Source organism: Chrysochloris asiatica, unplaced genomic scaffold (genome assembly GCF_000296735.1).
Source record: "Chrysochloris asiatica unplaced genomic scaffold, ChrAsi1.0 scaffold00109, whole genome shotgun sequence".
Taxonomy (NCBI): Eukaryota; Metazoa; Chordata; class Mammalia; order Afrosoricida; family Chrysochloridae; genus Chrysochloris; species Chrysochloris asiatica.
This window is the reverse complement of record NW_006408627.1, coordinates 6,381,607-6,402,037: the sequence shown is the minus strand read 5'-3', so window position 1 is coordinate 6,402,037 and position 20,431 is coordinate 6,381,607. Positions and strand designations below refer to the sequence as shown.

The following is a 20,431-nucleotide window of genomic DNA, read 5'->3' as shown; positions in this document are numbered from 1 at the left end:
TGTTGCAGCAGAATACTAAAAGTGCCATGGACTGCCAAAAGAACCAATAGATCTGTTTTGGAAGAAGTGCAGCCAGAGTGCTCTTTGGAGGCCAGGATGGCTAAGCTTCGTCTCTCATATTTTGGACATATCGTCAGAAGGGAACGGTCGCTGGAGAAGGATGTCATGCTGGGTAAGATGGAGGGTCAGAGAAAAAGATGAAGACCCCCAACGAGATGGATCAGCCAGGTGGCATCATTGACGGCGTCAAGTGTGGCAGCTGTAGTGAGGTTGGCCCAGGATCGGACATTGTTTCATTCTGCTGTGCAAGGGGTCGCTATGAGTCGGTTCCGACTCGATGGCACCTGACAACAGCAACAGTCTACTTACAGACAATATGTATAAAAGAGGAAGATAATACACACAAAGAATTATCCAAACACAACATAGTTTTGGTCTGCGTATTTTCTTTTGCTTTTTACATATGAGCGAAAAGAAAATACAATGGTGTACACAGTCCAGCTAAAAGAAATCAGTCAGCAGAAATGTTTTAAATTCTTTTGATCTGCTTCTACTGTTTATTTATTTTTGTTGCTGTTAACTGCTCAGGGAATTTGGGGTTTTGTGATCCTTGGTTGGATGCTAAATTCTCGATAGCTATTTGTATCAGATGGACAGCACAGAATAGACACTATTTGTTTTCCTCCCTGAATATAGTAGTACAGCAGGCCAAGAAGTTCCATGTAGTGTGTAGGGACTGCATTTGATGATAACTAACACACATACGTTTCTTGAAAATATACGATGATGAGTCAAATTTACACTCTGGTTATATTAAAATTCCTACCAACATCTACAAGTGATGACAATATTGAGCGTGCACATAGAATGACTCTTGTTGAATAGACAAGTAACAGTGATTTAGGTGGCAAATCATTTTCAAATCAGCCATCGCTCTGCCTATGAAGTAATCCATGACAGACTTGAGTTTTGAAATGTTTGTGTGAGATGGGTACTGAAACAATACACAAAAGAGCATAAACAGAAGGGTTTGGACAGATACTCAAAGGAAGGTAAAAGATTCTTAAAATATATATATATCATTACTGGTGTCACAACATGGATTTATCACTACGAGCCTGAGAGTAAATGGTACAGTGTGGATTGGAAACATCTTCAATCACCAACTGAGAAAAAGTTCAAAACTCAACCATCAGTTGGGAAATTGATGCTTACAGTTTTCTGGGATTCTCCAGAGCCAGTATTAGAACACTATCAGGAAGAAGGTTCAACAATCAAGAGTGATCCATACAGTGAGATGCTCACTGAAGAGCTGAAGTGTAAACTTTGGATTAAACTCAAAGGCCTGATATCCAAGGGCCTTGTGTCGCTGCATAACCACGCACGTCTGCACACCTCTGCTCATGTGTTGACACTCTGCAGAAACGTCATTTTGAGGTGTTAAAGCATCCTCCCTATAGTCCTGGTCTTGCTCCACTGGGCTTTCACCGGTTTGGTCTCCTGAAAGCAACCCTCTGAGGATGATTTACCTCTGATGAAGAAATGAAGGCAGCAGTGCATTTGTGCCTTGCAGGTCACAGAGCGTATTGGAAAGAAAGGAGATTATGTCAAAAAATGATGTATTTGTCTTTTCTAGAAGTTGATTAAGATAAATTCTACAGCCAGAATGAGGATAATTTTTGACTCACCCTTGAGAACAGGAGGTTCTAAAAGACATTCATTTAAGAGCTCTGGTAGCGTAGTGGTTACAAATCAGGCTGCTAATCTCATGGTCAGCAGTTCAAAACTATCAGCTGTTCCACAGGAGAAAGATGAGGCATTCTGCTCCCGTAAAGATTTACAGCCTCAGAAACCCTGTACAGGGTTGCTGTGAGTCAAAACCGACTCCACAGCACATAACAATAACAACATTTGAATACTCATTCAATATTTTTTGGATGTCACTAATTTATGCATTCAACAGGAAGCATATTATCAAAAACCAATGGTACTGAGGTAGTAGTCCAAGATGCACTAAAGGCAATGGCAGAAAAAAACAACATTCCAGGAATTGATGGAATACAAATTAAAATCTTTCTTTCAGCAAACTCATGCAGAACTGGAGGTGCTCACTCTTCTCTGCCCAGAAATTTGGATGACAGTTATTTGGCCAACCAATTAGAAGAGATCCAGATTTGTGTCCATTTCAAGGAGAGGTGACCCAACAGAATGCAGAAATCATCGATTAGTATCATTAATATCTCATGCAAGTAAAATTTTGCTGAAGGCAATGCAAAAATGTTTGCAACAGTACATCAACAGGAAACTGCGAGAAATTCAAGCAAGATTCCAAAGAGGATGTGGAACCAGGATATGACTGGTGATGTCATATGGATTTTGGCTAAAAGCAGAGATCAGAAAGATGTTTACTTGTGCTTTATTGACTATGCAAAGGCTTTTGACTATGTAGACCATGACAAATTGGGAAGTTTGTGAAGAATGATTATTCCAGAACACTTGACTGTACCCATGAAGAACCTGTACATACACCAAGATGCAGTTTTTAGAACAAGGAAATACTGAAAGGTTTTTAATCAGGAGAGATATATGACAGGATTGTATCCTTTCACCATACTTATTCAATCTGTATGCTAAGCAAATAACCCAAAATACTGGAGTACATGAAGAATATTGCTTCAGGATTGGAGGAAGAATCATTAACAACTTGTGATATGCAGACGATACAACCCTGCTTGTTGAAAGTGAAGAGGACTTACACTATTTAATGATAAAGATAAAATACTACTGCCTTTAGTATGGATTGCATCTCAATGTAAATAAAACAAAAATCCTCACCACTGGACCAATAAACAACATCCATATGAATGGGGGAAAGATTGAAGTTGCCAAAGACTTCAGTTTGCTTGGATCCACTATCAACATTCATGTAAGCAGCAGTCAAGAAATCAAACGAAGTATTGCATTAGGCAAATCTGCTGCACAAGATTTCTTCACACTGTGCATGAGCAAAGCTATCAGTTTGAGTACTAAAGTATGCCTGACCCATTTTCAATAGCCTCATATGTATGTGAAAGTTGGACAATGAATAAGGAAGACCGTAGAAGAATTGATGCATTTGAGCTACAGTGTTGGAGAAGAATATTAAAAATACCATGGACTGTCAGAAGAACAAGCAAGTCTGTGTTGGAAGAAGTGCATCTAGAATGTTCCTTACTTTGGACATGCTATTAGGAAGGAACAGTCTCTGGAGAAGGACATTATGCTTTGTAAAGTGGAGGGTGAGCGAAAAGAGAAAGACTCTCCAAGAGGAAAAACTGACAGAGTGGCAGCACCAATGGGCTCAAATGTAACAATTGTGAGGATGGTGCAGGACAGGGCAGTGTTTTTTTCTGTTGTACGTCGTGTCACCTGAGTTGAAAACAAGTTGACAGCACCTAACAGCAAGAAGTTAGGCACACTGTGGTAAGGTAAATATATTCTATCCTGGATTCTGGAGTCTTGGTGTGGCGCTGCAAGATAATGTGCCGTAACATCAGTGGTTCAAATTCACCAGGTGCTCCTCAGAAACCCTACACAGGGTCACTATGAGTCAGAACTGACTTGATGGCACTTAACAAGGAGCTCTGGTAGCGTAGTGGTTACAAATCGGGCTGCGAACCTTAAGGTCAGCGGTTCGAAACTACCAGCCGCTCCTCGGGAGAAAGATGAGGCTTTCTACTCCCGTAAGGATTTACACCCTCGGAAACCCTGTACAGGGTCGCTATGGGTCGGAACCGACTCGACGGCACTTAACAACAACAACAACAACAACAACAACCTGGATTCTACAATAATGCTATTATATATTAACGTATCTTTCTGTTGTTCATTGCTATCCAGTTGATTCTGACTCATAATGACCCTGTATGAGATTTTTTTTTCACATCTGCTACATTTACAACCGGAAGCACATGCTTCTTGATTTTAAACTACTTAGTATACCCTTGTTTTGCTCGAATGACTGCCTTTTATTGTATGTACACATTCTGCATGAGCAAAAGTAAGTTTTCTGGAATTTCCATTCTTCACAATATTATCCACAGTTTGCTATAACCCACACAGCTTAACACCTTTATACAGTCAATAAAGCACAAGTAAACATCTTTCTAGTAGTTTCTGCTTTTAGCCTAGATCCAGTGGACATCAGCAATGATATAGCTTGTTCCACATTCTCTTCTAAATCTGGCCTGAATTTCTAGCAGCTCCTGGGGATGTGCTGCTGCAACCATTTTTTAATTCCTTCAGTAAAATTTCATTTGTATGTGATAATTTTGATATTGTTTGATACTTTCTGCACCCTGCTAGGTCACCTATCTTTGCTTTAGGCACAATATATGAATCTCTTTCAATCGGTTGGCCAGGCAGCTGTCTTCCAAATTTCTTTACACAGATGAGTGAGTGTGTTTAGTGCTGCATTGGTTTGCTGAAACATTTCAATTGACATTTCGTCATTTCCTACAGCCTTGTTGTATGCTAATACTGTCTGTGCAACTTGGACTCCAACCTTCAGTACCATCAGTTATTGTCCAAATGTTATTTCTTGATAGCAACCCTAAACAGGGTTTCTGAGGAGTGGCTGGTGGATCTATATGAACTGTCAAACTTGCAGCTCAAACTGACCTTGCGGTCCAGTGCATTATTCTGCAATGCCACACCAGGACCAGATATAAGTTGGAACTGATTCAACAGCACTTAACAACAATAATGATAAAACAGTTATCACTGAGAATGCTCACAGAACACTCTGTACCTCTACATCCATTCTCTAATGAGGAGAATGAGAGACCTTAAAATCTTACTGACTCATGAACCATAGACAAAGAATCTTAGTGGAACAATGATTTAAGTATTGGACTGCTTATCCACATGGTGCATGGTTCAAATCCACCAGAATTATGCAGGAGCACGATGAAGCTATCTGTTTTCACAAAGATTTACAGCCTTTTAAACTCTATGGAGCAGTTCTACTCTATCATAGGGTCACTATGAGTTGGAATCAACACAAGACAGTGGGTTTTTTTTAACCAAAGACACAGACTGGGTGAGATACTATAACCTGACATTCAGATACCTCTCACCCACCCAGTGATCTCTGTGAAGAAATGAGAGCCACTTTATACATACTACAAAGCTCCCTTTAGCAACATTCCTTAGATAGTGTTTTCAGTGGCAATAAGACACAAATATCTTTGGGTAAAATAACAGCCTTAATTAATGGTACTCTTTAAGCTGTCTGTATCAACCATGATAGATCAATGGCTCTCAAACTTTATCATGCACTTGATTTCCTGGGGGACTTGATAAAAAGGAGTAAGTGAAGGGAATGGAATGTGTGTCTTACATTTGCCAAGGGACCAAAACTAAATGGTACACAGCTACCATTACTGAGCATTTTGATCAAAGACTCTACAGAAGAATGGTGATCAAGAAGACAAACGCAACTCATGCAATCCAAACTCTCTGGAGTTATTGAAACTGGATTAATTCTTGAACATACTGCCAAGAAACAATCTTTAAGCCAAAATTCTATACTGAAGTAATTTTTACACCAAACAACTAGGTGGTGGTGGTGGTGGTGGTGTCCTGTTGAGTCAATTCTGACTCACAGTGACCCTGTTGTATAGGGTTTCCAAGGAGTAGCTGGTGAGCTTGAACCGCCGGCCGTGCAGTTCAAATGGCTTTGCAGTCTGGTGCATTAGCCCACAGCACCACATGACTCGACTTATCACTGATCTGTGGAGAGATCAGTAAGAGCTCTGAACCTTGAGGGTCAGATAAACTTCCTGGTTGGTAAGAATGCACAGAGAAGCACAGCTCATCCCTCTTTGGGAAATGTAAGTTCTGCACTGGGACCTTGTCATTCCTCACCGTAAATGTCTCTTCATTTGTATGCTTTTTGATTGTAATAAATCTAAAATAAGTACAGTATGTTGTTGTTAAGTACCATTGTATCAGTTCTGACTCACAGTGATCCTTTATAGGGTTTCTAGGATGGCTAAGCTTTGTCTCTCCTACTTTGGACATATTGTCCGGAGGAAACAATTGTTGGAGAAGGATGTCATGCTGGGTAAGGTGGAGGGTCAGAGAAAAAGAGGAAGACCCCCAACGAGATGGATCAGCCAGGTGGCATCATTGATGGCATCGAGTGTGGCAGCAGTAATGAGGTTGGCCCAGGATCGGACATTGTTTCGTTCTGCTGTGCATGGGGTCGTTATGAGTCGGTTCCGACTCGATGGCACCTGACAACAACAACAACAAGGAGTGACCGGTAGGTTTGAACCACCAACCTTGTGGTTAATAGTCCAATGCTTATCCAACAGTACCATACCAGGAGTCCAAGTATGGCATTATCTCTGCAAAATCTGTGAATCATCCCAGTGAATTATAACACCTACAGGGGGGGCAGTGAGAAGCAGCAGGAGCTTGCATCAGCCTATTTACAACTGCCTCATTGTCAGCCTGAAAAAAGATATCCATCTAACTTAGTGAGTTCTTAGCCAACACTGAGTAGCTAAGGATGTCAAGAGAGTGTGCTACTTGGCAGACTGATGGCAAGGATGGAGAAGTGGGAGTGAAGACTGGATCCATTTCCATACTTTGGGGATTGTATTCATGTATGGATGCGACCCCCAACGAGATGGATCAGCCAGGTGGCATCATTGATGGACTCAAGGGTGGCAGCGGTAGTGAGGTTGGCCCAGGATCGAACATTGTTTCGTTCTGCTGTTCATGGGGTCGCTAGGAGTCGGTTCCGACTCGATGGCACCTGACAACAACAACAACAACATTCATGCTGATCTTTACCATGCAGGGAGGAATGAAGGTGAGATTTCCTCACTTTTCCCCTTGCTTTGTTGTTGTTACGTGCACTGCATCAGTATCGATTCATAAAGACTTTATGCACAACAGAACAAAACACTACCCAATCCTGTGCCAACTGCGTTGGATCCCATTGCTGCTGCCACTGTGCCCATCCATCTTATTGGGGCTCACCTCTGTTTTGCTGACTTTCCACTTTACCAAGCATGATGTCCTTCTCCAGGGACTGGTTCCTCCTGATTATATGTACGAAAGTATGAGAGATGAAGTCTGGCCATCCCGGCGTCTACATAGCATTCTGGCTGTACTTCTGTCAATACAGATTTGTTTGAGTTGGCAGTTCATGGTACTTTCAATATTCTCCTCCAACACCATAAATGAAATGCAACAATTCTTCTACAGTCTTCCTTACTCAAGGCTGAACTTTCACATGCAATGAAGCTACTGAAAATATCATGGCTTGGCTCAGTCACACCTTTAGTACTCAAACTGACATCTTTGCTCTTTAAAGACATCTTGTGCAACAGATTTGCCTAGTACAAGATGTCATTTGATTTCTTGACTATTGCTTCCATGAGTGTTGATGAGTGTTCTGAGCAAAATGAAGTCACTGAAAACTTCAATCTTTTCTTCATTTATCTTGATGTTACTTATTAGTCCAGTTGATGTTGTTAGGTGCCATCAAGTTGGTACCGACTCATAGGGACCCAATGCACAACAGAAGGAAACACTGCCCAGTACTGGGCTAACCTCACAATTGTTGCCATGCTCAAGCCCACTGATGTTGCTATTTTGCCAATCTATCTTGCTGGGGGGCTTCTCTTTCTCTGACCCTCCACCTTACCAAACATGATATCCTTCTCCAGTGACTGCTCCCTCCTGACAATATGTTCGAAGTATGAGAGACGAAGTTTGGCCATCCTGGCCTCCAAGGAGCACTCTGGCTGCACTTCTTCCAACACAGATTTCTGTGTTCCTTTGGCAGTCCATGGCACTTTCAATATTCTCCTCCAACACCATAACTCAAATCCATTCTTCTACGGTCTTCCTTATTCACTGTCCAGCTTTTGCATGCATATGAGGTTATTGAAAATACCATGGCTTGGGTCAGGCACACCTTAGTCCTCAAGCTGACATCTTTGCTCTTCAACACATTAAAAAGGTCTTGTGCAGATTTGCCTAATGCAATACGTCATTTGATTTCTTGACTGCTGCTTCCGTGAGTTTTGATAGTTGATCCAAGAAGAATGAAGTCTTTGTCAACTTCACTTTTGTTAGAGCAATCCATATAGAAGGCTGTGGTCTTTGATTTTCATTTCTAAGTGTTTTAAGTCCTTTTCACTTTCAGAAAGCAAAGTTGTATCATCTGCATGTTGCGGGTTGTTAATGAGTCTCCGATTCTGATACCATGTTCTTCATTTAATCCACTTTTTTTTGATTATTTGCTCAGCATTAGATTAAATAAGTATGGTGAAAGACTACAGCATTGGCATACACCTTTCCTTATTTTAAACCTAATTTTAAACTTTATTCTATTTAAATAACTGCCTCCTGGTCTATGTAAATATCCTCATGAACTTAACAATTAAGTGTTCCAGAATACCCATTCTCCATGATGTTGTCTACAGATTGTCATGATCCACACAATCAAAAGCTTTTGCATAGCCTATAAAGCACAGATAAACATCTTTCTGGTATTCTATGCTTTCACAGCCAAGATCCATCTGATGTCAGCAATGATATTCTTCATTCTATTTCCTTGTCAGAATCCAGCTTGAACCTCTGCCAGTTTCCTGTCAATGCACTGTTGTTGCCATTACTGAATTATCTTCAGGGAAATTTAACTTGCATGCTTTGTTAATGGTTTTGCCCAATGATTTCCACACTTGAGTTGAGAAGTTGAGTCACTTCTCTTTTGAATGGGTACAAATAAGGATTGATTCCAATCAGTTGGCCAGGTAGCTATCTTCCAAATTTCTTGGCATAGATGAGTGAGTGCCTCCAGTGCTGCATCAGTTTATTGAAAGATTTCAATTTAAATTCCAGGAGCCTTGTTCTTTGACAATGACTTCAATGCATCTTGGACTTCTTCTTTCAGTACCACTGGCTCTTAATCATATGCTACCCTTTGAAATGGCTGAATATCAATCATTTCTTTTTGGTATAGTGACGCTGTATATTCCTCCCATCTTCTTTAGATGGTTTCTGCAACATTCAATATTTTGCCCGTTGTTGTTGTTGTTGTTGTTGTTGTTAGGTGCCACCAAGTCAGTACTGACCCATAGAGACCTTACGCACAGCAGAACGAAACACTGCTCGACCTGGGCCAACCTCATTACTGTTGCCATGCTTGAGTCCATCGATGCTGCCCCTTAGCCAATCCATCTTGTTGAGAGTCTTCCTATTTTTTTCTGACCCTCCACCTTACCAAACATGATATCCTTCTCCAGTGACTGGTCCCTCCTGACAACATGTCGAAAGTATGAGAGACGAAGTTTGGCCACCTTGGCCTCTAAGGAGCACTCATAGAATCCTTCAATATTGCAAGCCGAGGCTTGAATTTTTTCTTCAGTTTCCTCTGCTTGAGAAATGCCGAGCGTGTTCTTCCCTTTTGGATTTTAACTCCAGATCTTTGCACATTTCATTATAATATTTGACTTTGTCTTCACAAATTGCCCTTTGAAATTTTTTATTCAGCTCTTTTACCTCCTTATTTCTTTCATTTGCTTTAACATCTCAAAGCTGGAGAGAAAGTTTAAGAGTCTCTTTTGACATCCATTTTTGCTTTTCCTTCTTTCTCGTCTTCTTAATGGCAATATTCCAGCGCTCTTTTCATGTTTCAATATTCAATATTCTGGTGCTAACTGAGTGTTCCACTGCTGTTCATAAGGTTTTCAATGACTACATATTTGGAAGTAGTCCTTCTCTACTTTTTCCTAGTCTGTCTTAGTCTGGAAGCTCAGCTGAAATCTGTCCACCATGGGTGACCCTACTGGTATTTAGAATATCTGTGACATAGCGCTTACAGAATCACAGCAGCATGCAAGCTACCACAATGTGACAAACTGAGAGCCAGTGGTGGTTTCCACTTGCAGTACACTGAAACTGGTATTTCTTTATTTCATGAGAAACGTAACAACAAATTCCTGGTGTACATCAATATTCTTGGGTGAAAAATTACAATAAATTTTTTCAGGATCCATTCCCTCAATATTGATTTCAAAATGAGCACACCATGTACCTGGCAAGAATAAAAAAGAGAAAGCAAGAGGACTGAAAATTTTATTGTGAACAATATGAACCCAACTCTGGTAGCATCGTGGTTACGAATCGGGCTGCTAATCTCACGGTCAGCAGTTAGAAACTACCAGCTGTTCCGTGGGAGAAAGATGAGGCTTTCTGCTCCCGTAAAGATTTATAGCCTTGGAAACCCTGTACAGGGTCACTATGAGTCGGAACCGACTCCACGGCACATCGCAACTACAACCACTGTTATGCTGTAGGAAAAGAACTGAACCACAAGGTCATTAACTGCAAGGTCAGAGGTTCAAACTCAACCTCTGTTACGTGGGAACCCTAATCAGGGTTGAAACCACGTCAACAGCACTGAACAACAGCACTGGATTGTGAACCACAGTGTTGTCGGTTCAAATCTACCAGTTGCTCCTCAAAAACCCTATACAAAGTTGCTATGGATCGGAACTGACTCGATGGCACTTAATGCCAAGAGTTATTAAAAGGTGCCTGTTAGCTTAAAAAGTGATACCTTAAAGTAAATCAAAGAAAAGTGCCTATTTATATAGGTGGAAGTAAGATAAATATTTTCATACAACACTATGAAAATTGCCAGACACACCTACACACTCATTCTCTGAGAAGTGTTTGCTAAACACTTCTATATACAACCATTTTGAATGAAAGAGAACATTTTCATGTGTCAAGATCTTACTAAACACTCACTAGGTCATATGAGCACTGTACCACAAGGCCAGTTTGAACTGCAAGGTCAGTAGTTCAACCTCATCAGTCGCTCCTGGGAAACCCTATACAGGGTCAAACTGATTCGATGACAGTTATGTGACAAGCATTGAACTTTTTTTTAAGTTTTATATACAACCAACAGCAAGTATTTCGTAATTGCTAGGTTAATGGCAAGTCCCTGGGTAGCACAAACAGTGGTGCGCTCAAGTAGTTACTCAAGGTTAGTGGGCCAAATACACCCAGTGGTAAGATAGCACAAAAGAAAGACCAGGTGATCTGCTTTCATAAAGATTATGGCCAAGAAAGTCCCACGGAGCAGTTCTACTTTAGAACGGTGATCATTGCTAATTGGGAAAGACTCAACAGCAATGAAATTAGGACTTGATGGTAACAATTTGTTTATCTGTTTGTTTAGGTTAATGGCATACCCTTGACCAACTGGAGTTATTTAATGTATGAACCTTAGGCACACACTGTTAACTAACATGCTAGATAGAGTACATGATCATTCCTCTGACCTTTCCTTCATGTTGCAAATAGTGAAGGGATCTAAAAGCCTACCTTTGATTATCTTTGTATTTAGAATTGCACAGGTGCTTTGAAGCATGGGGCAGGCTAATTTGATTCTGAAACAAATGAACTTTAAAGAGCAACAATACAACACCTATCTTATCTGTACTTCTAAGCATCAAGCATTATTAAAGGGGCTTCAATCACTTTTTTAAACAGGTGGTTTAATAATTGCTCCCAAAGAATGGCTCCTTAGGAGATCCTGACATCTCAGGGCAACTTGAAAAGGCTCCGGCAGCGTAGTGGTTACAAGTCGGGCTGCTAACCTCAAGGTCACAGTTGGAAACTACCAGTCATTCTGCGGGAGAAAGATGAAGCTTTCTGCTCCTATAAAGATTTACAGCCTAGGAAACCCTATACAGAGTCACTATGAGTCGAAACCGACTGCACAGCACGTAACCACCACCACTACCTATACTCCTGAAATTCCAACTTAGCACTGTTTTCTTCAATTGTGCGTTTTAAATGCCTTACAAAAATAACTTCATAGACACCAATGGAAAATTACTTCTGGTAAGAATTTTCTAATTAATTGTATTTACTCTAATTAGAATAACTCTTCTATCATTCAATAGTTTCTTAAGACTACAACAACCATGGCTTTACTCTATCGTAATGGTTCACAGTTCTTCTGAGGTTACCAGACCCATCTGAAAGGCAGTTAGTTCTCAATACTTCCCCATAAAAACTGCTCATACATATGAAAGTTTTTATGTCATTTCATTGGCTTAAAGGCACTCTGAAATAACAGAAATCCCAAAAATTATATAATTTGCACACACAACTTGCCTATTTTTAATGGTGTAATAACCCTGTCTGTTATTAATGTTTAAATTATATAATATGTTGTTGTTAAGTGCTGTCGAGTCAGTTCCAACCCATAGCAACCCTATATAGGGTTCCCAAGGAGCAGCTGGTGAGTTTGAACCACCAACTTTGTGGTTCAAACCGACTTTACAGTCCAGCACATTAACCCACAGTGCCACACCAGGACTCCGAATTATATAGAGAGCACACAGAATAAATGAACACAGATAAACATAACGATAAAATATTATTTTTGTCAAATTATTATTAAATAATAAAAATGAATAGCTATGTAAGCACTGTCTAGCTTAAAAAAATAAAATATTAGCAATACATTTGAGTACCTTTATTATACAAAACAATAACCAACAACACAGATATATAAAGTCCTTTTCAAATACTTTATCTAATGTGATGGTAAATTTCTCAGGGCTAATGTGGCATAGGAGTCCTGGTGTGTCGCCCTGGGCTAATGCGTCAGACTGCAAAGTCATTTGAACTGCATTTTCGGTGGTTCAAGCTCACCGGCTGCTCCTTGGAAACCCTATACAGGGTCGCTATGGGTGGGAATCGACTCAACGGCACTTCACAACACAACAACATCAGGAGAGGCCAGTCCCTGGAGTAGGGCATCACGCTTATCAAAGTGGAGGATCAGCAAAAAAGAGAAAGATCCCCAATGAGATGGACTGACAGAGTGGCAGCATCAATGGGCCCAAGCGCATCAACAATTGTGAAGATGGTGCAAGACCAGGCAGTGTTTCGTTCTGTTGTGCACAGAAATGCTAAGAGATGGAACTGACTCAATGGCACCTAACTACATTTCCAAGGCATTACAGTATTTTCAGTTCTTTGCCCCAGACTATGAAAACACTCCAATTATATTCCCACACAATCTTTTATCTCTCCTAGTGATCGTCTGAGACTCATATGAGTAGATAACTAGGGAAGATAAAAGGTTGCGTGGGAATCTAATTGAAGTCTGTTAGAATCAACTTGACTGTAATGGATTTGGGCAGTTATCTACTCTTGTCAAATTTACGTTCTGAAATTATAAATCACATTCTATCACTTTCCTAAAGCTCTGATTGATCCTCAAAGCCTTAGAAGAAAGTCTCAAATTCAGGCATTCAAAGCTTTCCTCATTCTGACCATGTACCTAATGCTTAATGCTGGTCTGACCTCATTCCCCAACTGCAGTGGACAATTTATTACATCTTATCATTGCAGTTGTTGATAGGTGCTGCTGAGTCAGCTTCCACTCATAGCGACACTATGCACAGTAAAACAAAACACTGCCCAGTCCTGCTCATCTTCACAATTATGTTATGTCTTCATACCCTGTTGCAACCACTGTGTCAATCCATGTCTTTAGGAGAGTTTTTCTCTTTTCACTGACTCTCTCCTTTACCAAGCATGATGTTCTTCTCCAAAGACTGGTCCCTCCTGATAACATGTCCAAAGCAAGGGAAAAGAAGTCTCACCAATGTTGCTTCTAAGGAACGTTCTGGTTGTACTTCTTCCAAGACAGATTTGTTTGTTCTTCTGGAAATGCATGGAATTTTCAATATTCTTATCCAACACCATAATTCTGACAAATCGATCCTTCTCTGGTATTCGTTGTCCAGCTTTCACATGCACTTGAGACCACGGCTTGGATCAGGCACACCTTACTTAATCTTCAAAGTGACATCTTTGCTCTTCAAAACTCTGCAGAGGTCTTTTGCCGATTTGCCCAATGCACTAAATCTTTTTATTTCTTACCTCCTGCTTCCATGAAAAAGGGTTGCAGATTCAAGTAAAATGAAATCCTTGACAATTTCAATCATTTCTCCATTTATCATGATGTTGCTTACTGTTTCAGTTGTAAGGATTCGTTTTTTTTATATTGAGTTGTAACCCACACTCAGGTCTGTGTTCTTTGATCTTCAGCATCAAATGCTTCAATTCTCTTTGATTTCAGTAAGCAAGGTTGTGTCATCAACATATCGCAGTTTGTTAATGAGTCTTTCTCCAATCTTGATGCCACATTCTTCTTCATATAATCTACATTCTCAAATTATTTGCTCAACATACAGACTATGTATGGTGAAAGGATGCAACCCTGATGTATATCTTTCATCATTTTAATTCACTCAGTGACCCCTTATTCTGTTTGATCAACTGCCTTTTATTCTAAGTCCAAGTTCTGTAAGAGCACAATCAAGCGTTCTAGAATTCTCATTCATCATGTTATTCATAGTTTGTTATGATCCACACAGCCAAAGGCCTTTGCATAGTCAACAGAACACAAGTAAACATCTTTCTGCTATTCTCTGCTTTCAACCGAGATCCATCTGCCATTAGCAATGACATCACTTGTATTATCATTAGATATACTAAATGCCCTTTGGATCTATTTTCACTTATATAAATTCTACTCATTCTTCAAAGTTCAATGCAAATGTTGCCTTCTTGTGGATATCTTTCAACACTAAAATTAATCATGTATCTCCTAGACTTTAAAAGCCCTTTATCCTCTCTGTCATTTATTTCATTCTGCCATATGTTATAGACTGTAACATACATGTTGATCAAGGACAAAGTTCTAATTTTTGTATCTCCTTCAAGAATATAGTGTTCATAACATACAGCAGACATTCAATATGTACCTGTAAAAATAATTAACAGTTCATATTTTTATAAGTTTTATCAAATCCAGGAACTTTTTTTAATAAAAAAGTTATGATTTATAAAACTATCTTTTGAACTCTTAAATAAAATACATGTGAACTTGGAATACATGATCGCATTCAAATAAATGACTTTTTTTTTTTTCAGAAGGTTGAAGTAAAGTAGCCCAGTTTCTTTTCTTTCTCTGCCACCAACAAAGAATCAAAAGCCAAAACCAACAATAAGCAAAAAGACTTAACAGTTACCTTTTCAACATCTGAGAGAGAGGTCAGTGATTGATTTTGAAGAACTTCTGGTGCAGTGAATGCTCGGAGATCCTGATTGGAAATATTTTCATCTGTAAAGGACACACTCCCAGATGGCAGCAGCAGCAGCGACCATGGAGAAATAATGAAGCCAAGGGCAGCAGGATCAGCTATGCTCACTGATTTGTAATTGCATAAAGAGAGAAAAAACAAAAACATAATGGGTTTAAATTAGAATCAGGGAAATTACACATTACTTATATGTATAGCCTATCCTATTCGTATGTATCATTGTTGGTGTTAACTGGTCTTGAGTTGGTTCCTGGTGTTCAAACTAACTTTGAAGTCCAGCACATTAACTCACAGGGCCACACCAGGACTCTATGTAGGGTCTAGGAGGAATGGCTGGTGGATTTGAACTGTAGACTTTGTCATTAGAGTCCTGTGCTTATCCTACACTGTCACACTGTTGTGGTTGCTGTTAAGCATCATAAAGTCAGTTCCAATCCATAATGACCCTGTATAGTGTTTTCAAGGAGCAACCGGTGAGCTTGAACTGCCAATCTTATAGTTCAAACCAACTTTGCAGTCCAGCACATTAACCCACAGTGCCACAAGGATCTTAGTGTGTAGTTATTTATACCAAAACAACATGCTAGAAAAGGGGAATAGTTTTATACGCATACCTACTACTGCCAGCATTATTAGCAATAATGCCTTGATTTGGTTTACTCTTTCAAATCCTAGATGGCAGATCACAAAAACTAGAAATAGAGAATTTTTTCTGTCAGTCATAAAATGAAACTTGGATCAAGTGTTTTATCACAGTGGCATATACATATTGGCAGGATCAGTGGTACTGAAAGATTTCTTGGATCATAGACTCCTTTGCGAAATTGGTACAAGCTAGAGTCCTGGTGTAACACTATAGGATAAGCAGTGGATTGCAAGGTCGGTTTGCACTGCAACATAAGAGGTTCAAATCCACCAGCCCCTCCTGGGAAACCCTATGCATGGCCACTATGAGTTGGAACCAAGTTGATGGCACTAAGCAACAAGAAACAACAACATGGTCCTTCTATCAAGGAAACTGCCCATAAATCTAAACCCTTGTATAAGAATGCAGGGGCTCATATATAAAGCAATTGATGGACCACAGGTTAAGACATCCTGATTTATTAGTGTTTTAAACTGACAGAAATTAATCCCCTTCATGATGCATAAGAATTGGAATAAATAAGGTCTCCAGCTACAATTAAAATTTCATTTATTACTTTAAAACGTATCTTTAGTCCAAATTAGAATTCTATCTTACTGCATTTGTTAATACTTTCATTAGAATTTCAGGCAGATTGTTCTGTGCTATCAAATGGGGTCTGTAAGTTCTTGCTTTAATATTTACCTGTATGGGTTCCTACAACCTTTTGTTTAAGAAAACTTCTGCCTACCAAAAATAAGCTACACACTATTATAGTGCCATTGCACTGGTTTTGACACACAGTGATCCTGTATGGGGTTTCCGAGGAGCAGCTGGTGGGTTCAAACTGCTAGCCATGTGGTTAGTAGTCCAGTGCTTACCCCACAGCACCATATCAGGACTCCTAGACATACATTGCACTCAACAAAACATGTTTTCAGGAATTTTATTTTCTCTCCCCAAACTGAAGGGAAGTTAATATATGTTTTAAGGTATTTGCTAATGAATTGAGTTATAGGCTCAAGAAATTGATAGAGGAAATTCACATAAATTTAGATAAAGCCTGTGATTGCCAATACCATTACTATTAGTTCAATATAGTGGATTTTTAGGGGCAATGGTAGTTCAGTGGAAGAATTTTTGCTTTCCAAGTGGGAGATCTACCATCCATAATCAACAGAGGTTTGATGTTACCATGACGGTAAACAGATTTCAACGGCACGTCCAGACTAAAGCCGACCAGATGCCTAGCAATCTATTTCCAAAAACTCAGCCAAGTAAAAATTTATGGACCACACCAGTAATAAAAGATCAACATGCACCAGAGGCCTAGACCAACAGATAACAATAACAACAACAACAAGTTATACCTGTATTCCCTCCAGTTCAGACCAGAAGAAACTGACACTGAAGTCCATGAAATAGTTTTTCAAACCTGTAGTATCTACACTCTGCTGAAAACAACTTTGATCAGAACTGAATCATCTTCTCTGATTTTTAAGCCTCCAAGTGTGGCGCTGTGGGTTAATGTGTCAGACTGCAAAACTGTTTGAACTGCAAGGTCGGCAGTTCAAGCCCACCAGCTGCTCCTAGGAAACCCTATATAGGGTCGCTATGGGTCGGAACCGACTCGACGGCACTTCACAACACAACAACAACCTATCAGAAACCCTATACAGGGTTGCTATGGATCAGAACTGACTTGACAGCATTTAACCACCATCACCACCAACTATGGTCAAGAGCATCAGAATTTTACTTATGCCAGTATTAGATTTTAAAAACTATTCAGATTCATTCCTCATTTAAAGATTAAAAAGTGAAATATATGATCCTCAGGGTTTTTATAAATCTGAGACATGTCTTTTAATAACTGTAAAGGTAGCAAAAGGTGTTTGAATGCATTTGAATACATCTTTCAACCCATCTTATTTTTGCATTAAAGCTGAGTTACAGACCACTGATGTACACACTCTTAACCAAGCACACATGAGGCTGCTGAAATCAGAGCTCACATTTTTATGACAGAGTACATTTCATTGAATCTTCACATCTGATTAATCCTAGGCATACTGTTGCCTTTCACGGCCACTTTTCAAGTTTTCTGTGAAAAAGCTCCTTCTGGAGTATTGCATGAATAAACAACATCGAATCCAGCTAGAAACAGAACTCAAGCAAGGCAGAACAGTGTTTTTCCTGCCAAAGGATATTATTATTCAAAACCTTGACCTTTCACATGTCAGAGAGATTATAAAACTATCTACAGTTGATTCCCTTCAGATTATCAATTTAAGGGAACAAATGCGAGAAACCAATTAGGAAGCGAATTCACTGACAGCCAGTGTGAGATGACATGCTCCTGCAACAACAATGGTAGTCGCAGAAGTAAGATAAGAACCTGTTACAAAGTGAACGTATTTTAAAGGTAAAGCCAGTAGACTTTTCTGAGAGACTGGATGTAGAATGAGAGAACAAGAAAAGTCAAGAGACACCAGAGATGGAGGCAGAGATGAAGAAATGGAGAGAGGAAGCAGCTAAGGACTCTAGACTCAGGAAAGAGAAAAACGGAGCGCTGGCAGCCAGGAGGCAGGCTTACAGAATGTGCCTTTTGGTTGTTTCAAATATTACATCTTTCTGAGTGATTTTGTATACACCCACCAAAACAAACAAACAAACAAACAAACACAAACAGAGGGAACGGAAACAAAAAAGAAGAAGAATAAGAAGAGTCCAGAGGACTCCAAGGTCTTGTCTTCAGTAATTGAAGGATGAAGAGAGAAAATGACTACTCTATACGGCACATAACGACAACACCACACTCTATAGGTCTCTTCTCACCCAGGCCACTGATCAAACCTATACTCCCCAACATTTAATGTCACTTAAATGTTGTGACATTAAATCAAACTGGGCAAATATGCTTTGAAAGATCTTCTTTAAAGTATTTAAAAAAAAAAAAAAAAAAAGATGTCACTTGAAGACAAAGACTTGCCTGATCAGAGCCATGATATTTTCAACCGCACACAGAAGTTAAAAAATTAATAAGGAAGACCAAAGAAGAATTGATGCCCTTGAGTTGTGTTGATGAAGAATACTAAATATACCATGAACGGCTGGAGAACAAACAAATCAGTGTTGGCAGAAGAAATACTCCTTAGAAGCAAGGATAGTGAGACTTCTTTGTCTCATGTACTTTGGACATGTTATTAAAAGGCACCAGAGTCCCCAGAGAAGGATATTATGCTTGGCTAAGAAAAGGGTCAGCAAAAAAGAGGGAGACCCTCAGGGAGAGAGGGACTGTGTGAATAGCGCAGAGCAGGGCAGGATTTGCTTCTATTTAACAGAAGGTTGCTATGTATCAGAACCTACTCCATGGCACCTAACAACAGGTGAACTGAACAGGAACTGCTGAAGGTATAAGCAATTTGTTATTGCTTCTCACTCTGAACTCATCATGAGATTTATTCACTTACCAACGCAACCAAGGCCAACAAAAATATTATCACTCCATGAAGAATTGTATCTCTCAGCCTTTGCTTCATACAGCAGGTTTTTGTTATTTACTTTTAATAAATGATGTTTATTAAAATTATTTGTTTTACCATTTTGGCAGGAGTCCACAGTACTACTGGGGACACAAAATACGCACATAAATGAATGCAACACAAGATAAAAGGCATAAGGTACCTAAGAGAGAAACAAAATAAAAGGGAATTATAATACAAAAAATTACTTCAACTACAATGGAGAGTTAATCTAAAAACAAGTATGTAGGCCTGTTCAGATGAGCAAGATTTCACTGTAGTTAAGGAGAAGATTCCAAAGAGATGAAACAGCCAAATTAAAGGCATGAGGTCAGGAAATTATTAAGTTTGTTTAAGGAACAGCAAGAATTTTGGGCAGAGGAATGGTGGAGGGCAGCGGAAAACAATTTTAAAATGGGTCATACTTTACTTGCTAAACACACAGTGCACAAACGTTTTGTTTTCAAATACGATATTTAAATCTTATAATAAAGTTAAAGCAACTATGATAACACTTTACACTGCTGTCAAATTCTCAACACACACAGTTAACTAACTACTGGATTCTGAGGAAAACATAATCAAACCACAAGATACATTTTAAAATCATTGTAAAGGGTGGATGCAAACCTACAAATAAGGAAACTCAAAAAGCCTGGCGAGAATCAGTCTTTAATTCACTTGTCTAACTAAAGCCAATGTATTCAAAATTCTTCCAGAGAGGGCAATGAAAGAATATTTAATCTGTATTATTATTTGGTTTTTACTAAAGTTTTAGTTGTATAATTATACTCAAGAATGTTGTTTTATAGTGTAAATTCCTATAATTTGACGGACCTGTCTTAGACTTATGGCTGTAGTAGCTCAAAATACCAAGTAAGAGGGAAGGAGTCTTCACATCAAGGATCAATCCTATCCCCTCTATATATAGGGTTGACAGGAATGGGCAACTTAGACATTGGCTACTTAAAATGGGGGGCTACAAAAGCACAAAGTAACTGTCTTACAAGTTTTCAAGAGGCAGTTTAGTTTCAGAGCGTGCAGGAGAAGGTAGAATCCCCACTGAATAGTATTCA

At 39.4% G+C, this 20,431-nt stretch overlaps 1 protein-coding gene across 1 annotated transcript in view; it reads right to left on the bottom strand.

Annotated features, from left to right (window-relative positions):
- The window catches only part of PTPN13 (protein tyrosine phosphatase, non-receptor type 13 (APO-1/CD95 (Fas)-associated phosphatase)), a 254,452-nt gene that overhangs the window by 185,168 nt on the left and 48,853 nt on the right, over nucleotides 1-20,431 (bottom strand). Inside the window, exon 3 of the mRNA XM_006867768.1 lies at nucleotides 15,135-15,313. Within this exon, the coding sequence (XP_006867830.1) occupies nucleotides 15,135-15,313 (179 nt within the window). The remainder of the gene's footprint in view (nucleotides 1-15,134; nucleotides 15,314-20,431) is intronic.